Source organism: Dipteris shenzhenensis, chromosome 13, assembly GCF_047967505.1.
Source record: "Dipteris shenzhenensis isolate YYH24624 ecotype China chromosome 13, Dip_SZ_1.0, whole genome shotgun sequence".
NCBI classification, from domain to species: Eukaryota; Viridiplantae; Streptophyta; class Polypodiopsida; order Gleicheniales; family Dipteridaceae; genus Dipteris; species Dipteris shenzhenensis.
Window position 1 is genome coordinate 49740760 of NC_141608.1, and position 23254 is coordinate 49764013.

The following is a 23254-nucleotide window of genomic DNA, read 5'->3' on the forward strand; positions in this document are numbered from 1 at the left end:
GATCCCATACATTTGCCATTGAGCAGAGAGCTTAGATACACCAGCCCAGACATGCTAGAGTCTGTACACTTTGTGACATGCAGACAGTTGAGACGGAGGCACATGTAGCTCTACAGTGCCCCTGATATGCACATATCAGGGAGGACTACCAGCAGGTACTGGGGAACTCCGCTCAGTTGACATCAGTTCTCTTCATTGCCTCTCCGACAGCATTGGGATCTTTTGTCACTGGTCTTTTTACCTGTCGTCAGGAACTCATGGACTCCTGACCCCTCTCCTTGAGGAGACTCTTTTTACATTGTATCCAGACGGGTCCCATGGGTCATTTTTTGGCCCCCCGAGGACGCTAATAAATTCTACTTCTACTTCTCTCTCGGACAAGGGCCCATCAGGTACCACTTCTTGAGTTCAGAGATGATTCCACACTACTGGCAGATGTTGACCTTGAGGAGACAGGTATGCTACGGGTTTCGGCTGACAGGCGAAGTCCATTCTCATCCTATGGGTAGGCCCTATTAGACCTAGGCAGGATACATGATCTCATTATCTATAATGGTCTTGACAGATGGCCCGCTTCAGGTGGTTTCACATGCTTTCCACATGGGGGGGGCTCCAGTGTTGTTGATTACATCATGGGATCCCCTGTCTTCACATCTCGCATTACTGACTTCACTGTAGCACCTCTCCCCCCAAGGGCTGATCATACATACCTTTTCTTTTGCATCTCCACCTCCCTTCGCACAGCACCTTCCACCCCACTCAGTGCTTACTCCACCTACCACGATATACGCTTTGATCGAGATCATTCACCTTCTTACTCTGGCCGTCTGTACATACTTTTCGCTTATATTGACTTCATACCCCTTTTAGAGGATCGTGCTGCCCTTGTCACCCGCTCACTACACGAGGCTACCATTCACGCTTTTCCCCACACCACCCGCTCCACCCGCCCACCACCCCCTGGAACCGTACCCTGTAATAGTTGGTACGATGATGAGTGTAAGGCCTTACGCCGTCAACTCATATTCGAAACCAAAAACAGTCTTCCGAGCGCACCAGATACGCTACGTGAATACTGTAGACTGGTGCGGAGAAAGAAACAAGACTTCGTTCGTCGAAACGAGGAGGAGCTACTGAACATTTTGTTTAGTAACAACTCTAAGGACTTCTGGCGGAGATTTCTAGAAGGACGGTCCCCTCCGCCACTCACTGACACCCAGATCTGGTTTGATTATGCACGCACACTTTATGACATCCCAAAACAGCCAGTCCCTAGCCTCTCACACATGCCTCGTCCCACATCTTGCACCCTCTTCACTAGAGGAGGGGTAAAGGATGTTGTAATGAAACTTCATAATGACCGAGCGAAGGATCATGAGGGACTATGCACTCAGTTCATTGCATATGGGATTAGCAAAGCTTTTTAATGAAGCGGTTTGTTTGGGATTTCCACACTTGGACCATTAACACTATGTCACCCATCCACAAGGCAGGGGATCCCATGAGCCCGGAGAACTACACGACCATTATGATTGGACATGTCATGTCCAAGATTTATGCATCAATACTTGACTCCGAGGTTAGCAGACTTGCAGAGTGTCGAGGACTCAAAGCAGCAGGACAGGCCGGATTCCGGCGTGATCATGGAACCATGGACCACATTCTGACGCTCAGATGTATCATCGAGGAGGCGAGGTCACGAAAGGAGAGGATTTATTGTTGCTTTGTGGATTTTCGCAAGGCATTTGACACGGTCCCGAGAGCCCGCCTCATACGACGCCTACAAGACTTGGGTTATGACAAGGAGATCATTTGGGCTGTCATGGCACTTTACGAGAGAGTTTCTGGCAGAGTTCGGACAGGATCCGCGTGGACAGACGAGATCATGAGTACCATCGGGGTCAAACAAGGGTGTCCTTTGTCGCCTACCTTGTTTGGCCTCTACATTGACGAGCTTGAGACAGTGATGCAGACACAGGGGGGTGTAGGTTGCTCTCTTGCAGGCATGCTAATCCAGATTTTGCTCTATGCAGATGACGTGGCTCTCTTGTCTTCCTCAGCAGAGGGGCTTGAGAGACACCTAGACGCACTACAGTCCTTTTGTGAGTCTCATGATTTGAAGGTCAACCTGGGTAAAACCAAGTCATGATCTTCAATACATCTCGATCCATCATGCGTCAGGAGCAGTTCACATTTGCGGGGTCATCTGTTGAGATAGTTTCATCATACACTTATCTTGGGGTTATCTTCTCCGGACCGAGCTTCACTATGAGACCCGCGATGCAGGCACGCTTGAGTAGAGGGTATGCCTCATTGGCCAAGCTAGAGAGGCAGTGCTTCTGCTCACACTTTCAGGATCCACGCACCAAGGGGTTGCTTTTTGACTCCTTGGCTCGCCCAGCGGGGATGTACGGTAGCCCTTGTTGGGGGCCACACTTGTCGGATACAGAGTGGGCCCGTGTGGAGCGGCTACAGGTTCTCATGCTATCACGGATGATTCATGGTAAGTCATCAATTCCTCACCAGATCATTCAGGCTGAGTTTGGGTCACCCCCCTTTACAACATCTACATTTCAGGTCATCACATATCCGTATCGAGTTAGGGAATATGGGAATTATACCTCGGGGCGTAGCAAGCTACCATGGATAGCTCTATCCTCTTCTATGGCACTTGCAGCAGGAGGAGATCAGCGGTGCTGGTATGCACGTACAGAGAGATGGTTTGAGCGACTGGGGCTCCACATGGATAGACTACATCCCTTCCAGTATAGCATGGATGCTCCGTTCTCTCCCCTCTTATCACACGAGGTCAACCAGGTTATCCGTGAGGATCTACTACAGCTAGACACTTTTCACACCTAGTTGGAACCGAGTGAACTCCCAGTGAAGCTTAGCTTCTACAGAGATCACTTCTTACATATCACAGCGGAGGGATTCATTGACCCACCAGGATACACACAGATTCACCTACCCCAGTCGATGAGGATCTCTCTTGGGCAGTTCCGGGTCTCTTCACACAGACTTCGCATCGAGAGCGGCAGAGCAAAGCGACTACCCATAGAGCGACGCATATGCACACTATGTGACATATAGGAGGTTGAGACAGAGGAGCATTTCATCTTCAGGTGTCCTATGTACTATGAGATCCAAGGACGTTTCCACTGCCTCTTCAGAGATAGTTATGGGATTTTAGCCCATTTTCTCTCCTACCCAGACCAGCAGTGTTTGGCACGTTTCATTCATGAGGCACTTAGACACCGCGAGAGGATACTCCGAGCACGGAGACAGGAGCAAACTTCTTCCTCGGTTGATCCCTCTCAGAGCTCTATCACGGAGTTCTTTCAACTAGATCACATGGACCCCAACGAGACGAGGCCTCGACATGACCGTGACCGCAGCCCGTGACCCAACAGCGCAGACAGAGGGTCGACACACAGATCACACTTGGAGACATCCCCTCCTTGTTTAGAGTCGGAGCCCGACCGACGGGGGTCACAGTAGCCCTGGTTAGACGCAGAGCTACGACCAGGAGACGTGCCAGGACTGCACCTCTGAGTGGCCGACAACACTCTATTGCCGACTTCATGCCTCCACTGCCTCATCCATCCTGATATCTTGCTCTTGCTGGGGATGATGATGATATTGATGATGATGCTGAGATTGATATATATAGTCGACCATCGACATGACTATGTTGTACTTAGGACTTAGTACTGCCATTTTGCATTTTTGCATTTTTGCATTTTTTGCATTTTGCATTGGTATGGACGCTCGTTTAGTAGCTCCACTACCACAGCTCATTGTATCAGGATTTTTGCAGTCTCATAGACCCATCGGTCTTCCGAAGACTTTAATAATCTCTCTCTCTCTCTCTCTCTCTCTCTCTCTCTCTCTCTTTCTCTCTCTCTCTCTGCCCGCCTGCTGGCTTTCCGCCGCCGCAAGCTCTCTCTCTCTCTCTCTCTCTCTCTCTCTCTCTCTCTCTCTCTCTCTCTCTCTCTCTCTCTCTCGCCTGCATGCTAGCCTCTCCACCCGCTAGCCCTTCTGTCTACTAGCACCTCCACTACCGCCTACTAGCCATACCTCCCGTTGTATAGCTCGCCGTACAGGGGGGTTTCGTCAGCTAACCCAGCCTCAGGCTGAGCTGAGCCCCTGGCTCAGTCTGAGGTGTTAGCTCCAATAAAGGGTCACTGATTGCGCAGGTCGTTTTCAATATGGAGTTTCCGAAAACGAAGCTTTTCCCATCGACTCCAGCCACCAAGAAGCCATCCTACGCCACCATGGCATCGACGCCTTCCCCCTATGCTCTGACTTATCACAAATTTCAAAGTAAGCTTGATCCACACGAACGGATTTACTTCCTACAGCAATAACTCAGAGATGCAAACTCCACATTGCTTATCTCGAGAAGATAGTTTCAGAAATGAAGAATGAAGGCAGACAAGAGGTAATACAAGTGCAAGCGCACTAGAAAACTCAGCTGAAACAAATGCAAGAAGATATGGCTCGGATAATTAAAGAAAAAGCCAACTACCATGCCTCACTCATAAAGGATTTGAAAGGACAAAGTTGCCACCCTCAAAGCTGAGAATGAAGCATTGAAGGCATGCATGCAACGGGAGGAGGGTATATTCCAGCCACCTTTAAATGAAGAGCTCAAATCCCTCAAGGCACAAGAAGAAGAAGAGAAACAAAGAAAGCATTGGAGGAGCTCAAATCTGCAAATGAAACTTTCAGGAAGGAGATGGCTGCAATTCAAGCCAATATGCAGGGCAAGCACGCAGAATTCATGCAGCAAATAACACAAGGGAAATTAAAAAATTCTATAATGAAAAGAAGTGGTCAAAAAAGGTGCATCAGCCACGAAGAAGGCCTTCATTTCTGATGCGCTAGAGGAGAAGCAAAGAGGAAGCAATAAAGCCTTAATGTGCTGGTAAGAGGCTTGGTAGTGGGTAATACCCTGATGGTGGATGCAAAGGCACTCATGACCAAGATGAACATAATTCTCACCATTCAGGCTGCTTGGCGAGTAGGAAGAGATGACGTATCCACGACGCCACTCATAATTAAGTTCAGGACTGCCATGGGTAGATCCACTTTTATGAGTATAAGAGCCACGCTGAGAGGGACTAGTACATAGGGTACATTTCAATCATGCCCTTGATGCAGTTTATATGAGCCACCTGAAGCGCGGGCTAGCGACTCCCTTGAGAGATGATGCAGACCTTGCTCTTGCCTCAAATACACTGGTATCAGTGATCCATGATGGCGCCACCAGATCATTCCCTACTGAGGGGATGACGCCACGGAATCCTTGGTATGACGATGAGTGCCGAGAGATGAGATCCTTCCTCATTCGAGAGCATGCTTTGGGACACTTGACGTGGTCTTCGGCACAATGGATTTTACAAAGTCTGGCACGGCGTAAGAGGCAAGCTTTCCTCTTACATAGGATGGATGAGATAATTCGATCATTTCGTGGAGGTGACCCCACTTTTGCATGGGACTTTTATCCGAGCAGAAGCCACCTATACCCATCACAGATCGAGAGGTGTGGCCCACATATGCGACATCCCTCTACGATGTCCCAACTCAGACACCACCCGACATGTCCGCTCTTCCTCGGCCCACAACCTGCATCCTATTCACCCCGTAGAACGGGAGAGCGACATTACACCCGCTCCACAATCGGAGAGCCCTGGACCACGAGGGTCTAGGGACTGCACACTTTGCACATGGACAAGAGGTATTGGCCCCAATCTTATCACAGATGTTCAACCATGCGGTATGCCATGGTTTCCCTCCTGCTTGGAGTACCACTACCATTGTATTGGTACCACTACCATTGTATCAATACACAAAGCAAGAGATCCCACGAATACGGGGAACTACCGCACTCTCACGATAGGTCACACGCTAGCCAAGATCTATGGATTGGTACTAGACAGAGATCAGCTCCTAGAGATGCATGGGCGGCGAGGATTGGGGCAGGGTGGATGTAGGAAATAGCATCCCCACTCTGGATCATTGGGGCCCCGCGTCTTGACCAAGTCACTGACGTAGCTATGGGTCAATGTCATGTACACATATTGGCTTGGTGCTCTAAAGGAATTCATCATCGCTACGATCAAAACCTCAAACCCTAAACCAAATGGGAAGTACTCTGCATACTCCATCAAACCTGTCATACTTGTGTCCTCCCTTTCCAAATTCTTTTGTAGTGCCTTAAAGTCAAATCTAGTTGGATTTTTCTTATACGGTATGATTGTTGCTACTTCAGATGACTTATCACCATGTCATGTTATGTGTGTCTCACCACTCCCCATTTCATCACCTCCATTGCCTGTTCCATCAATGCCTATTTCGACCCTATTTCGACACCTCCCACTTCTCCTCCTACACTTGTCTCTTTGTCTTTAACTTCTACATCTTGTTTATCCCCAATATTTGTTATTCCATGTGACCTTTTGTCCTCACATGTTGTTTCTTCCTCGTTGGTCACTGCAGCCTTCTCTTCACTGTGTTGTGTGAACTCGAGGCTTGATCCCTCAATATCATTTTTCTTGGTTCTTTTAGAAACTTTTCTATTCTTTTTATTGTCTTGATGTATCCCTTTTGATACTTGATCAAAGCCTTATAATATTTGCTGGTTGGTATATTTTTTGGCTCAATATTCCAACCCCTAGTTATCATCGTGTCCTCTCCAATAGCATCCACACTCGCATGATCAAAACAAGCAGGATCCAGTTGATACACGGTGCCACCCAATGTATGAATATTGAGACAAGGAAGGTTATCTTTCTCAACCTTGGTATCCTATCTTGGGCCTTGTTGTTGCTGAGTGATTGCCTAGGGCCTCTTCCCCAGCGGGATCCTTTGGGGGGGCGGACTCCTCCTCCATGGTCTGATCTCCCTGAGACTGAGAGGTTGCTGCCTCGCGCTCAACTTTCACCTTCGCTTTAAGGCGGTCTCTCCTTCGTCGGTTCTTCAACACCTTTGTCCACATCCCACTGGAGGGCTCCACCCAGGGGGTCTTGGTCTACTGCTGCCGCCTGTGCATGTGACTCAGCCTATCCACCTACGGCTCTCGCTAACGATCCTCAACTGAGAGGAATATCTCGGGCCTCGAGAACAATCCTTGGCTAGGTGTCCATGCTCTCTGCAATGGAGGCACTGGCCTATAAACCTGAGATCTCAATCTTCTCACATAGCTTCCTCCACGAGAGTCTTGAGAAGGATCCACTCCGGGATGGACACTAGGTCCTCTATCACCAATCAGAGTCTGGAGACCCCCTCGTCTGTCACCATTGAAGCGGCTGACTCTGGGGGGGACTTTATAATGTGCCAAATGCTCTGCCAATGAAGGGGAGGATGGGCATGTAGTCCCTTGGGAGTCCTAGAAATCAAAGTGTTACCAAAAGATGGTGACCTCCTAGATGTGGTCCCCCTCTAGCGCTAAACTCACCTGTAACCAGGCGCGGATCTACTCCTGGAAGGGGTGAGCCCTACTATCCGGCCCATTGCTACTCTTTCCGTAAGGGATTGAACTGCTTGCTTGACCTGTTGTTTGTACTGGGGAGATAGAATAACCTTGACGGCTGGGGGAGTCGAAGGTGCTGCCATTGAGCCCTTTTGGCCCAACAATTGCCACCACCAAGTTTCCTTTCTCCGAGGCGTAAACAATTAACCCAAGCTGCGTGAAAAGGAGAATGGGGGGCTGAAAAGGGGGGGGGAAAAAGGGGAAACCGAGGGAAGATAGCCAAGGCTGAGGGCTGTCCAAGAGTGTCCCAAGCTCTACCAAAAGAAGGATTCGGCCTGTCGATAGTCCTGTGAAGAAAGGGGGGGGGGCTCCGAGAAGACCACCTAGAACCTTGCAAAGGCTTTGGTCCTAGAGGAGGACACGCTCGGAACTTGCACGCAGGCCACTATCAAGGCCCTTGTACAACACAAACTTTTCTTGGCGACTGTGGCTGCAAGAAAAACTCTGCTGCCAACCAGCTTATCACGCTCCACCCAAGTCTCGAAAGAACCACACCCTCCACATTGCGCACCGGAGCGGAGCTGGAGCTTGAGGCTGACCGAGCTGAGGAATGGCATGACCAGGCCCGTGCACCCTTTCACGAAAAGGCGCGACCAGGACAGGCTTCTCCAAGGAGTCGTACGGACTGGGAGAGCCTAGGGGGGCAAGTAGACAGTGCCAATAGCTGTGCGAAAATCAGCAGAGGGATGAAGAAAGGCCTTCAGCTCGCAATGCCACGACCAAGGAGCTACCAACAACGAAGGTGAGGCCTTGGAAGGGATAAGGTGAGCAGATGCGCGAGAGGGGAGAGATGAACGAAGGTGTCAAGGGGATGAGGAAGGTGGAAGTGGGCAGCTAGCAGGAACAGGGAGCAGCTCTTCTAGATTCACACAAATACCTAGTGCTTGATTTTCTTTCTTTCTGATTTCTTCTTTGATGGCTGGCCTGAATTATTCTAAGACTAAAACCCAGCAAAATAACGATTATTTTTGCCTTTAGCCAACAAGGCTTGATCATCATCATGCACTTTATTAGACATATTTTTCCTTGTCTATTCTACCTCCCACAAGTTCCTGAAACGTATTTGGAACTCTACCTCCTGTCATGGACAAATTTTAGAGAAGTATGAAAAGTCAAATAAATCTCTAGCAAAGAATTAAGAGTTGTAGATATAAGTTGACTATCAAATTTATCAATGTTCAGTAGTTGTCTCTAAGATCTTGCATCTTAGTCAAATGATCTGACATTGAGTCACCCTTTAGCATCTTGACATTATCAAGGTCTCTTTTCAAGAAAGACACCTTGGCCTTGTAGGCCATTCTATGGGATATCCATAGGTGCCGCTTATTCCTTGGTATGTGCCTTGTAGGCCTAGTTATAGTCAGTTAGGACTATTGGTACAGTTAGTATATGTACCACTTAGGTCAATTAGGACACTAAGTCCAGTAAGGGCATTTAGCCCTAGGGTTTTGTTATCTTGGCTCTCTCTTGAGCCTCCACTCTCAGTTTTTCAGCAATTCATTACAACATCTCGCTTTTCTCCTTCTCACCTTCATTTTTTAGCTTCCAATGCTTGCCCTAGCCAACAATGGTATCAGAGCAAGTCGGGAATCCATTCCCTCAGCCATTGACTTGGTGAAGTTATATAAGATGGTATGGTTGTTGATCTTCCAAAAATGCATATGCCTTCAAAACATGTTTGTTAACCATGCATGCTTGGTAAGATGCACCGTCCATGAGGATTGCCGCTCTTGGGGGATGCTATTATTGTCACTTTTATTGATGACTTCACTAGGTACACTTGGATATTCACCTTGAAATCCAAATCTGAAGTTTCATCATGCTTCAAGCATTGTATTGCCTTGGCCGAGAATGAGAGTGGGCTGCATATTGCTCACCTTAATACAAATCGGGGGGGGGTGGATACATGTCAAAGGAGTTTGTTGTTTTTTTGGCTTCATGTGGCATACATCATTGATGGACGGTGCCTTATACTCCTCAACAAAATCCCGTGGCTATGCGGAAGAATAGGTCAGTGATGGAGATGGCCAGGTGCATATTGAAAGGCAAACATTTGCCTAACAAGTTGTGGTTGGATACCGTCATGTGTGCTAATTACATCTTGAACAGATGTCCCACAAAGGCATTGCAGACTATCACACCTTATGAGGCTTGGAGGGGTCGTAAGCCTCGCATTTCTCGCATGAGGACTTTTGGATGCTGGGCCTACCCTCATGTGTCTTCACAGACACGCACTAAGTTGGATGATAAAGCTGTCAAGTCCATTTTTATTCGGTATAGCTCAGAGAGCAAGGGCTATAAGCTCTATCAGCCCCGCACGGGCAAGTGTTTTGTCAGTCGGGATGTTGTGTTTGATGAATCTACCACATTGCCTTTGCTGGACTGTCAAAAACAACCCATTGTTGATGCCCCATATATTTTTGACAGCTTGATGCCTTTGTTTACATCCGATGCTCAGGATAATGTTCCATCTAAGGTTGTACCTCCTCCATCTGTTGGTCATTTGCAGCCACATGTGCAGCCCGATATTCAGCCTGATATGCCTCTCATGGATCAGGCAAATTTGCATAGGGCTCTTGACCAGGAATCAGAGATCTGCTACAGCATTCAGAGCTGTTCTGGGGAGCCAACTTCTACTTTAGAGATCTACTGTTGTATTTTGGTACAACCACATATCTGCTGAAACACTTCGGTTTACTTTGGAGCTATTCTGCTTAGCTGCTTTACAAATTTCGAGACATATCTTTGCTGCTCTCAGATTCGGGTTCATATTTGGAGCATCTCTAGGCATTTATATCTGTTCTTTTGCACACAAGGAGATTGCTGGTCCTTCATCTTAGCTTGATGCCCGCCTTCACGAAGCTCTCTTGAATCATGACTTCCTTATCTTCAAGTTCTATCCTCGTGGAAAAGTTTTAGGGGGAAGGTTTTCCCACGTGGCAAACCAAGAAGCAATTGTTGCTGATGCGTGAAGGAGTTTGGGATGTTGTTGAGGATGACCAGGTTGAGTTACTTGATCAACAACACCAAAAGCTTTGGAAGCAGTGGAATGCTAAGGCCATTGCCGTCACTGGTCTTTGCTTAGCTGACTCTTTTGTTTGCTGTCTTTTAATGTGTCAAGGAGCCAATGGGGTACCTTTTTGGGCTCCTGAATTCCAGCTCTGAAAACGGGTGATATAGATGTCCTAGAGGCCTCAAAACAGCTCGAAATTCTCTCTGGCATAGGCGGTCAAGATGCAGCAATCTCAAAACAGCTCAGGGACGCCTCAATGACCTCCAACTTCTGTAATAGATGTGTTGTAGATGTCTGCAGCAGATATTCGAAGGCTGTCCGAAAATGCAGAGCCAGACCTGTATGCAGCACTTGGAGGCGTAGAAAATGCTCAGGAGTGGCGGCTATGGCGCTGGAGCTTCTCGGAGCTTCTCCGGAAAGAGCATGCTAGTTTTTGTTGCTTCCGCATGCAATGAAGAGCCATATGTCATCAAGATGCCTTTCAGACTAATTGTTGGTTGAAGGCTATGCAAGCTGAATTGGATTCTATCCATCAGACTAACACTTGGGAGTTGTGTGATTTGCCTCCTAGCTAGAGCGCCATTGGAACTAAGTGGGTTTATAAAATTAACGGAAAGCTGATGGTTCAGTGGACCATTACAAAGCCCATCTTGTTGCTAAGGGCTACGCTCAACAGCAAGTCATTTACTTTGAGGAGACTTTTGCTCTCACTTCCAGGATCACTACTATTCGCATTGTTATTGCCTTTGCTGCCCCCTACACATCAGAACATTACAGATCTTTTCACCAAGGCCCTATCTAGAGAAAACTTGTAACTTTTCATAAGGCTTTGGGCTTACTTTCCTTTGGTGATTGAGATTGCTCCTTGTACAGCAGGATATGGTCACGATAGGGGCGGGGGGGGGGGGGTATTGTTGGAAATATCGTAATATAAAGGCAGTGGCCGCTTATTCTAGTTTGAGAGTACACATTCAGAGAGATCTGGACCATGTTGATTTCTTAGTTGGGCCACTAGCACATGTTGACGTGCGTGTGCGTTTGGTAACAGCCATGGCATTAGCCCACATATGATCACACAGAGAAGACAATTACACCCCAACAACATGGGGCCATTTGGGGAACGAGATGCAGTGACACAGATTCGTGCTTTTTCAGAGACTCACGTAATTTCTCAAGCCTTATCTAGAAGCAAGCACAAGCTGCCACATTAGGTAGTTTTGGCACAGTTGCATCCACCCCTGTCAAATTACATGCAGCCTTTCAAATGGTTGGTTTTGGGCAGAGGGTAATAAGCGCTTATTGTGTGTGACTCCCCATCAAGACAGGCCGGCCTTTCTTGGCTAGCACCCAAGTCTCTCATAGGGGATGTTTGACTGTTGGTATGCCTATGTAGTCAGATGCTTCGGGGCATATGCTGCCACTCTAGTATCGCTTGGATAGCTATCGGGCCGCTAAGCTCTTCAAGAACAACCCTAGCTATTGCTGACAAATTCCTGGACTCCAACTCAAGGTACCTTAAGATCCACCTCTGACATGCTTCGTTAAGTATGGCCAGAAGGCAATTGAGGATATCTTCCGACCACAATCTCATTGAGACTAAGAGATACCTAGGGCCACCCACCCATGGATCAGCAAATATGCCATTGGAACGAGGTCAATTCAAAGAGACACTCGATTTACATGTACATTCCACAAATTCATCAAAGCAGCGCTTTCGTGAGGCTTAAGTGTTAACCACCCAAACCAACAAGGACCAGCCATCTTGATATATTTCATGACCTATCATGGACAGTAAATTTTTGCCCCAACTAGACCACCGACAGAATTGATCCCAAACTCTAATCACAAAGTCTCAAGGTCTCCACAACTAGGAAGATCCAACAGTCTAGGGCCTTCTCACCCTCACATAAACAGAAGGTCTCAAGGTGAGACTCCAGAGAGGGCGCATATAGCATCTATCCCTAATTTCTTTTGTCAATCTGCCATTTGGAGTTGCTATAAACCGAAAGTGCATCACATCTTCAAGATTAATTCAGCAACAATCAGATCCCTCCAGAGGCTCTTGGAAAATATCTACCGTCAGGATGTTTCCAGGCACAAACATTTTCACTCTCTCTTCCTCAAGCCTTCGAAGCTTTTGGTGGAGATAGCTTAGCTGCTTTTAAAAAGGTAACCATTTGGTCTTCCGATAAGTTGCCACAAACCAAAAGTGCATCACATCTTCCAGATCAACAATGATCAGATCCCTCCAGAGGTTCTTGGAAACTATCCACTGTCAGGACGTTTCCAGCCACTAACATTTTCCCGCTCGCCTCCTCAAGCTTTGGATGCTTTTGGTGCAGATATCTTATGCTTTTGCAAGGGTAACCAAAATTTCGCCTAACCCAGAAAACTCAGTAAAGAAGATCATGCATTGTTTGTGCTGCACAAAAGTTTGTAAACAAACAAAAACGAAGTAAAGATTGAATGACATGATAAAGAAAAAACTGCATTTTCTCCGACCACTTTGCTTTCAAAGAAGCATCTTCTCTAATCACTTTGCTCAAAAAAAAAGCATCTTCTCTAATCAGTTCAGTAAAATTAAAGGACATTAGATTATTTTTTTTCAAAAAATAGGACATTAGATTAGACAAATGCCTGTTAAAAAATCCCTGAAAATAAAACAACTGATGAATGTGTACACCATCTGAAGCCATGATTAAACTACTAGAATAAATGGGAAAGCATGTTCAGATGGAAGGATACAATTGCTTTTTTCGCAAGAATAAGATCTGCACTTGCTTCTAAAAACAACAGATCGACAGCCATGCGCACACTTTCTGGAGGGTACATCAGTGAGGATCCATGTATGGCAGACTGTACTGCAGCTGTTTCTCTTCTTCTGAAAGGTGCTGGAGGGGTAGGACTCCCATGTCGAAGAAACCCTAGTTCTAAGCTGTCCCTAAGAAACTCCTCCTCGTGATCCTTTCCATATCCAACATTTAACATGGCATCCTCTATAAAGAGAGTTGATAAATGACCAGAACTTGTTTGCCATGCATTTCTTGTACGTTCAGGCCATGCCCTGTCATTGGCTGCTGATTTGCGCCCTCTAACAGCCGTCCTCCAATTACTGGCAGAGGAATGACATGATGGCACATTCTCAAGGAATTGATGTCTGACACACCAGCACATCACCTCTAGATGCTACAAAATCAGCAATATTGTACAATCAGCATATTCCCCTTCCCCCCCAAGACAGAAAAAAAGAAAGCAAAAAGAGAGATGGAAAAAGAACAGTTTGTCCAAAACCCACATAAAGCAGAGCGAGGGGCACATGGACATGCATCGATCTAAGAGACTACTTCAGCTGTCTATTGAAGAGACCAGTTCAGCCCTATACATCCTCAAAGCAACCCTGTATTAACATAAATAAAAGGTGCCAAAGGTCCTGCAAGTAAAAAGAGTAGAAAAACAATATGCACGACTCTTTGCCATAGAATGGAAATATGCCTATAATCATTAACTCAAATTGAAAGCTGAATTTCAGGTCTATGAAAACGGAGCAGCTGACAATGTTTATAAATATATAGAGGTATATTGGTAGTTAGGTGCTATATAAGTTTTACTATTTGGCAGACCTGAGCATCAAACAAGTCTACCAATGTAACACACCATCTCACTTTTCATCCATGATGACAGAGTCTCCACCGCCAATAAAGGTGCAGTAACTTTTTGATGCTCAGAGAGTCACTGACCTGTGGCCAGAATCTCCAGCACGGCTGCTACTCAAAAAAATCATGCGTTCCAGACAATGAAGGTTGGCTCTGCTTGTGATTTCTATAACTCTCCCAAAGAGATCTTCAGTAACCTTCAGTAAATCTTGATTTTTGCATTTTCGTGTGAATGATTGCCTCCTTTCTTTAAGTTCTTGACTTGTTTTGCTACACAAAACCAGCTTCACATAAAGTTCCAGTTGACAACTCCCTTGTCACCATATTTTGATTCAGATATTCACATCTAGCTTGCAATTCAGGAAAGTCACATGTTTCTCTAGTATGTCTCTTACAATACTTTCGGAATGTGTCCAAAATAGAAGTTTTGAAATGCATTCAAATTTTTCCAAAGATTGCTACCTCTACATGAAAGTACATTTGTGTTCAAATATGGGGTTCTTCTGCTTCTGTAAATGTTGTATTATGTATACTATGCCCATCTTCCCCTTGCACAATGACCATACGTTTTTTCTCTCTCTATGCAGAGAACTGGAGGATAGTCAATTGTTAACCACATTTGCTCCTATTCACAACTATTACTGCATCCTGCTCATTATATTAGAACAATTCTGTCAGTTTCGAAGTTACTCAACTGTGCCTCTTGATGCGCTTCGCTTCTGAGCAAGAAACCTGCACAGCTTGATACTAGTAAGCCTAATACGATCAAGTTTGATTCATTTGATTGCAAGATTAACTGAATACAAATCAACTGTGTGTGTCATCTGTCCACCCCCGTCTCTCTCTCTCTCTCTCTCTCTCTCTCTCTCTCTCTCTCTCTCTCAGGCTCAAAACGACCCATCCTTGGGCAACAAGATCAGATTTTATATCTACAGCAGACAGTGAGAGAGCTACGATTGGAACTGGCAGAAGTAAAGGCTCGACTTCACATTCTGGAAGGGCCTGGTAAGCAGGCACTAATTGATGAGGCTGTAAAATCTTGTAAGGATTCCCCCCCTACCCCGCAGTCAATCTCTATAGTCAAAGATCTTGTTCACATTGCAGTACAAACTACTAAGAAGGAGATGATTGTGGAAGTGGACACCAAAGCAAGTAAGTCTGATATTCAAGCAGAGATTAAAGAACACGAACATAGAAGTGATAATGCGCTAAATATTAGAATAGGGGGGCTCCCAGAAGATTGGTACAAAGAGAAGGACACATATAGTGAAATATTGACAAAGATCAAAGCAAGCTTACCCAACATTGAATGGGTGGATGATAATGAGCAAGATGATGACGACTCTAGGCCAACTTCTATTATACACTATAAAGGTCATGCAATCCTTACACTGAAGTCAAAAGATATGCGGATAAAGCTCCTTCGACAATACACCTCTTCCTGAGGCATTTTCACTTTGAAAAACAAAAGCTGTGTGCATTGGTTTATTGCTCACTATGTGAGAATTCACAAAACTCAGGCTAAGTTGCAGAGATGGCTTTGCAAGACCATACACGTTCACCCCATGAGGGGACTGCAAAATCTACCCGAGTCAGGCAAGAAGAGGGCATGCAATCTAACAAGGAGAGTTTCTACTGGGAACTGCTTGCTCAGCTAGTAGAGGCAAGAAGGGATCCTTTGTTTTGCAGATTGGTACTGTCATAGGGACGTGAAAAGTGAAATAAAGTACTTTGTAACTCAACCCACACACATGCATTGCAAAATGCTTCAAAGCAAGAAATGCAAACAAATGGAAGTCCAAAACCAAATACCCGCTGCCCGTGGCAGAGGAGCGAGCTTTGTTCCTCGCGCCTATTCCCTGTCAGGCCCCCAGCAGGGCGTAGGAGTCTTTTAGCTTCCAGGAAAGGAGAAAAGGAGCAGATAGAAGGCGGAAGGGACAACGAGAAAGAGCTGTAGAGGGTAATGGTCAGCAGATCTGACCCAAGGTACCAAAGGAATAGCTATGCCTCAAGATTTGTGCTAAAAACCACCTTGAGAGGCGTGCCAAGGGAGGACAGCTCGAACTATGCTCCAATGAATAGTACAGGCCATGGAAACTGGCTCGAAACTCACGTCAAAGGGCCGCACAGTTGTTCGTACAGTTCGTACACTTCCTCGAATCTCACACCAATCAGCTCCTGCAGTCCGCACACTGTACAGACTGCCTCAGGAAGAGTGCGGCAGCAAAAGCATGGAAAAACCAGCAGCATGTGTGTTGGAAAGGTCACCTCCCAATCTGTAAGCCCCTATATGAGGAGAGCATGGGGGAGGGAGACCTAGGGCAAGACATGCCCAGAGGGAAAATCCTAGAGAGGGGGTTGCCACATGGGCAACACCTCACAGCAAAGAAAAGAGAGATAGAGGGGCTGCCACATGGGCAGCAAACAGGCTGCCATGTGGGCAGCATATTCATGGACTTACTTGGCCAAGAGTGGAGCCTCTGGAGGAGTAATATTGTACAAGGTAGACACATAGCTGGAGCAGACAGGTCGCAGCAGTTCTGGGTAGGTTATGGTGGCTGTAGTATGGCGACTGGAGGACACCTTGAGCAGGACAGCGTGGAAGGTCTGCAACAGTTCAGACTGTTGCTGGTGCTGCACGGAGCAGTCCACATTAGAAACAAACTGAATAACCTTCTGCCCCCACATACTCAATGGACTCCATCCAAATGCTAGCCAAGCCGAGAGGTTGGCTTTCCCTCCTCATCAATAGCTTTAATGAAAAAGCTGTCACCCCTGGAGTATGCAATGATACCCTGAATAGAGCGGCTCCTAGTATCACTCCATCCATCTCCCATCAATGTGACCACATTTCACCCATATGTCTTTAATGGGAGTCAAAGCTTGCTCTATAGCGGTCTTCTCTGTTGCCAAAATTGTGGTGCGCAGGGCCTTATCTGTAAGTGCCTGAAAACGTGCCATCTCTGAATCTGGAATATTCCCAAGGCAGCAGTTAATATTTATCCTCTTTACTCGCAACAAGTGATGTCGAACTCGCTCGAACTCGCTCTGAGCCTCCAGATTTTTCATCTTGGCAAAATTTGCATCTCCACTTGCGTGCTCCTCCTTTTGACTTGTTGTCTCTGGAACAGGGTTCCACGCGTTCCGGATAGGGGAGCTGTGTTCCCTGGTAACTATGAAGCCAGCCAATATCCTAGCTATTTAGGCCCTAATCCTCAGCTAAACTAGCCCTAGAGATAGCAACTAGGAGGAAAAGGACAGAACAGCATGTAATCATGAGTATCCAAATGCATAGTCACAATGAGAGTACCTTTGGGCATCCATGACTTGTGCGGTGCTACACAAGCAGTAGGCTAGGTAGAAGAGTCCTAGTTCAGCTTAGAGCAAGAAAGCTCAGCTGTAAATGTTGTTCATGAGATGATTCAGAGTATCATATGAGTAAAAGGTACAACAGGGTCCCCATGTATAGGGATGGGCCTGGACAAAATATCTCTATTCTTAAGGGATGGCTGCCCTAAAATGCCACGTGGCAACATTAGGCCATCCTACTAAAATAGTACTTTTTCCCCCAAGAGCTAAAGTACTACTTATTTACAAAACCATTGAAAGGCTATGAGGCTAGAAATTAACTAAGTAAATTTGACCTTGTTACAGTCCACCCTGCTCAAAGGAAATTTGTCATATTTGCAATGGTGCTGTAACAAGGAGTTACAACAATAGAATAAAGAAATGAAACTCTTATCTGATCATACATGTATGTAACAGTGGATGCAGTGAGTATTCTCCGCTGCAGCTGACAATAGTCCCAACTAAGGCATGATGATCTACAGCAACAGTGATGATAGAGCAGTAGGTAGAACAGTAAGTAGAATAGGTGAAGTTTCAGCAGCTCCACACAGCTGGATTATGGCCATATTTGTCCAAAACATCCACTTGCCTCCATTTTTGTTTCTGTACCCGCAGGTGTGCTGGATGGAAGTCTTGACAATAAAGGTACATGAACAATTGCATGGATAGTATCAATGCCTGTATTACACTATGAGTTCACTTGCAATCCTGCCCCACTACCAACTAACACTGGAAGACTGAAGAACACAAGAGAAAAGCCAACCTTATCTCAAACGGAACTTAGAAGGATTCCCTAATGCTGCATACACATCTGCAGTGATATGAGCATCACATATGCTCCAGCTATGACTAGAAGTAGTACCTTTATTCCTCTATGTGTGCCGAAATGGAAAAGCTGAATTTGGCCTGCCACTAGCTCCACCAACACGACACCAAAAGCACAAACATCACTTCCTGTTGTCAATTGCTCACGCAAGACACACTAAGGATCCATGAACCCTATCGTTCCAGCTTGTGAGTATAGGGAGAGTAGAGAGCAAGAGTGTGAGCAAGACTGAGAGCTGAATAACTGAATAGAAGAACTGAAAGTACAAGTGAGAGTGACGGTTTTGTCTGAGTGACAAAACCCTTATCCTATCCACTAACCGTAGTTAGGGATTGGATTGTGGTTAGGGGGGAAAGGGGCAGCTCTACAATGGCAGGACCTTGGAAGCCACAAGTCTGGACAAGGAAGGGGCCTAGCCCATATATAAGGTCACCATTGGACCCTCATTCTCTACAGCAAGCCATCATTTTAGTTAGGTCTCTTACAGGATCAGTGAGAGCAGGATGCATAGCTCATGGAGGAGCCTTGAATCAGCCCAAGAATTTCAGAAGGATATCATGTATTCATGGTCATTGGCGTTCATCCCAATGTGGCCGACACTCTCTTTTGGAGGGGGCAATCATGTGTCATCTCTTACATGTGTGGCTCTATGCATGTTACATTACTTTCAGCGAGGAGTTGTCTCTATGCATGTAGGGCAAGCGAGCAGTTGGCTCTATGCATGTTACATTACTTTCAGAGCACAGTACAAAGCAGGTTGTTCTCATGAGATGGCAAGTGAATGAGATAGTTAACAGTACGAAGCAGGTTGTTCTCATGAGATGGCAAGTGATTGAGATAGCTAACAGACAACTTCAGCTACATTTGTCAAAAAATTAGTCTCACATGTGAGCTATATGCGGTGGACATCGGGGCTGACACTTGAGATTTCATGTTATGTTTACTTTGGAGATTGATGCATGTGCCATGTGGGGAATATGTGCAGTGCTTGTTGGGTGTGGTGTCCACAATGGACAGCAGCCACATGAATGGAGGCTCTTCTAGGAGCCTTGGATTGGCTACCACATTGGTAAGCACCGAAGTTGCCATGTGGGCAGCTCTCTAGGCGGCTATGTGGCTCTCAGGAGCAAGTTGGAAGGTTTGAAGTTGACTATTTTAGGGCTAGTGTGTGGGCATATGAGGCTGGGTTGAAAAGATCTAGGTCTGTCTAGATCTGCTTGAGTTTGCAAGCTTGGCAAGGGGCAGAATCACCCTCTATATAAGGAGCCTATGTGCCTATTCTTACTGAAGCATGTAGTGATCAATCACCAAAAGGAGATAAGTTTAGGGCACTGCGAAATGCCTCAAACTTCTCACGTGGAAGTGCTTTGGTGAAGATGTCTGCAACATTATCATGCATTGGCACATAGATCATATTGATCTCCCCTGCATGCAACTTCTCTCTGACATAATGATAATGAACCTCAATGTGCTTCGTGCGAGCATGAAACACAGGATTCTTTGCCACTGCTATAGCACTCTGACTATTAGTGAGAATTGGAGAAGGACCCTCCAATAAGAGACGAAGATCAGCAAACAAACGACACAGCCAAAGACATCTAACTGTCGCTATGAAAGCTGCCCTGTACTCAGCTTCACATGAGGAAGTAGCCACTGTAGATTGCTTCTTGCTCAGCCAAGAAATGCAAGCTTTGCCCAAAAAGAAAAAAATTACCACTAGTGGACTCCCTGATATCATAGTCTCCAGCCGAATCTGAATCATTGTAAGCATGCATCTACAAGTCACCCCCCTGGGAAACATCAAGCCATAAGACTTTGTGCCTTGCAAGTAACAGAAGATGCGTTTTACAGCCTGCCAATGTGTAGTATTCGGGATGGGTATACCTGCTCACCTAAGATACTGCATACTGAATATCGGGCCTGGTATTGCACAAATAGATGAGGCATCAACCAGCCTGGCTGTAAAGTGTGACATCCACCGATTCACCTACATTATACATAGTAAGCTTCAGCCCTGGCTACATAGGAGTGGCTATAGGCTTACAATCATGCATGTTAAACCTATCCAAGAGCTTTTGCACATACTTGGATTGAGACATAACTATGCCACGTTTGTCTTGTATGAACTGGATCCCCAAATAAAAATTTAATATGCCCAAATCTGTCATGTCAAATTCAGCTTTCAACTCAACTTTGAAATCTGCAACTATTTCCTCATTTCACCCTATGAGCAAAATATCCCCCCATCCTTCTTAATGTAGAGAGTGCTTTCCGTGGGACTATTATGTAACCCCTTACGTGCCAGGAATGCATCAATCTTGGCATACCATGCATGTGGGGCTTGTTTCAGCCCATATAAAGGTTTATCCAGCTTGCAAACTTGAAGTGCATTGCCAGAAAGTTCAAATCCAAGAGGTTATTTGACATAAACCTTTTCCTGCAAGTCCCCATTAAAGAAAGCTGTTTTTATGTCCAACTAATGGACATTCCACACAAAATTTGCAGCCATGGCAATAACTGACCTGATGGTGGTCATCCGGAATGTAGGAGCAAAAGTGTCCTCATGCCTGTGTGCCTTACTGCACCACGAGTCTTGCCAGGCAAAGGTGTCTCAAGCTTACTCTCCCTGAGAGTCTGTAGCAACCAAAGGTGACTCCAAAGGAGACAATGCATCAACCATAGCATGCTTCTGAAGTGCCATCAAGCTGACATAGCTCATGTGCCCACATCTGGCATGCCATAACTCTGCATTCTGCATCGCAGCACTGCTGAAAATGCAAGATCGGATCTTTTCTCATAAATGTCAAGCTCAAAAAGACCTCGATACAAAGTGCCACACAACATCAAAGCATAGTCATTCTCTTGGTCTCAAACTGCACACTTAGCATCATCAAATATAACCTGAAATCTTCCTGTATTGAGAGAGGACACTGAAAGCAAATTCTTCTTTATACCTGACACATAAAGAACATCTGTAATTCTGAAATCTGTGCAATCTGTGGATGTGAGGATGATGTCCCCCACTCCACACACTGAATAAGAAGAATTATTTGCACATGTCACATTCTTTTTAGTAGGTGGTGGATGCAAAGATGCAAAAAGGCTCTTCTTAGAAGTGATGTACTTAGAAGCACCACTATCCAATTACCAAGTTTTCAGTGTCTCATTGACACTGAGAGAGCATACATCCTTTGAAGGGTCATAACTGCAAGTCAAGAAAGCATACGGGTCATCCTCAAGAGTGGCAGTAGTATCTGGACTATCCACTAAAAAATCTGAAATGCAAGACAAAAAAGCATAGTGCCCTTCCACACAGTTGGCTGTAACATCCCCTCCGTCATGTCCATTAGGAGCTGATGCATCTGAGACAGCCATACCTGAATCCCTTTTCTTTTATTTAGCTATGCGCTTCTTGAAGTAGTGACAAATGCCCTTCTTCTTAGGCTTATCTGCATCACCTTTAGCCTTATAAGAGGGCTGTACTCAATCAGCTTTATGCTGATGTGCGGGCTGATTGGCGTGTTGCTTTTGCTGCCCTTTACCTTTAGGCTTTTACCTTTAGGCTTAAACTTAGAAAGCATGGCATGCTCGCTAGCCCATGTTGCCATATTTCTTCTTGTCCGCTCTTCTTGCAACAAAAGTCCTACCAACTCATGAAAAGAGAGAGGATTGTTGCCTCCCCCTCAATGACAAATTCAGTGAGGTGTGAAAACCAAGATAAGACTCAGGAAGGGAATTCAGAGTGGTGGTAATCATCTCTGAATCGGGAATAACTTCATCTATATTTAGCAACTGTCCCCTCAAATCCTGAAGTTTTGTGAGGTGAGTATTCATGGAATCCCCCTCATCCATATGCGTATGAGATAGCTCTCTCTTCAGGAAGTAAGCTCTGGCATCATTTCTTGCTGCAAACATATTCTCTAAAATCTCCCAAGCTACCCTTGAGGTCTTGCATGACCGAATGTGAGGAATAATGAACCTCTTGACAGAAAGAGAAACCACAGAAAGAGCTTGTGCATCCCTAGAATCCAAGCATTTATGCTCTGCTGTGGGAGCCACTAGAGTAGCAGATGCTCCAATTACTTGTGCTGCATTTTGACCTCTACACCTGCCTCCAACTGTAAGAGTGACAAGTGTAGCCAAAGATTCTGGCCTTGCCTCATCTCCATTGACATAATCCTAGAGATGTCTCCCAACCAAGATGTTGCAAACCATAAAACTCCACAAGGAGTAGTTGGTCCCATCTAACTTATCCTGCTGTGTGAGGACTCCAAACACCTCATTGGGGTTGTTCTGAGCCATTTCTGCTAGAAAACTCAAAAAAACGCAGCAAACTAGACAAAGTAAAATCCCTTCCTGGGATATAAAATGCGCAACCAAAGTCTGCCAAAAAATTCTGCCCAGAGTGACAATTACTGTCACAGCCTATCAAAGGCTTGAAATGCACCACAATGCTCTGCAAATGCCCAAAAATCTGCAAAGAGTGGCAAAAGTCTGCAATTTGACTCACACTGAGTCCAAAACTGCTTGCAAATCTCCCAAATGATATTTCAACTGCCAAATTGCATCTAAAATGCAAAAGCCCCAAATTTCTACAAGAGATTGCACCTAAAAGGGGCAAAACGACTAAAAGCCCCAAATTTCTGCAATTCTCTGCAAAAAAGTGCAAAAGCCCAGAATGCAGGCCAAATAATGGCTCTCTACACGAATGCCTACCAAAAGAACACCTTCCAAAGTCCACCTGCAAAGAAAACTCTACACATGACCACCTTGCTGGAGTACCCTGCAAAAGTTACCTTGCTCTGTAGGCCTGCAACAGTCCGTACAGTACGAACTATACAGCTGTACGGACACTAACGGCAAGCAGGTACGAAATG

At 45.8% G+C, this 23254-nt stretch overlaps 1 protein-coding gene across 3 annotated transcripts in view; it reads right to left on the reverse strand.

Moving 5' to 3' along the window:
- HOS1 (ubiquitin-protein ligase) overlaps positions 1 to 23254 on the reverse strand; it is a 91564-nt gene that overhangs the window by 41718 nt on the left and 26592 nt on the right. For all 3 annotated transcript variants that reach the window (XR_015541994.1, XM_087383656.1, XM_087383657.1), the window contains one exon: positions 13296 to 13736. Coding sequence is in view for 2 of the 3 variants with exons in the window: in XM_087383656.1 (XP_087239782.1) it covers positions 13296 to 13736 (441 nt within the window). In the remaining variant the exon portion in view is untranslated. The remainder of the gene's footprint in view (positions 1 to 13295; positions 13737 to 23254) is intronic.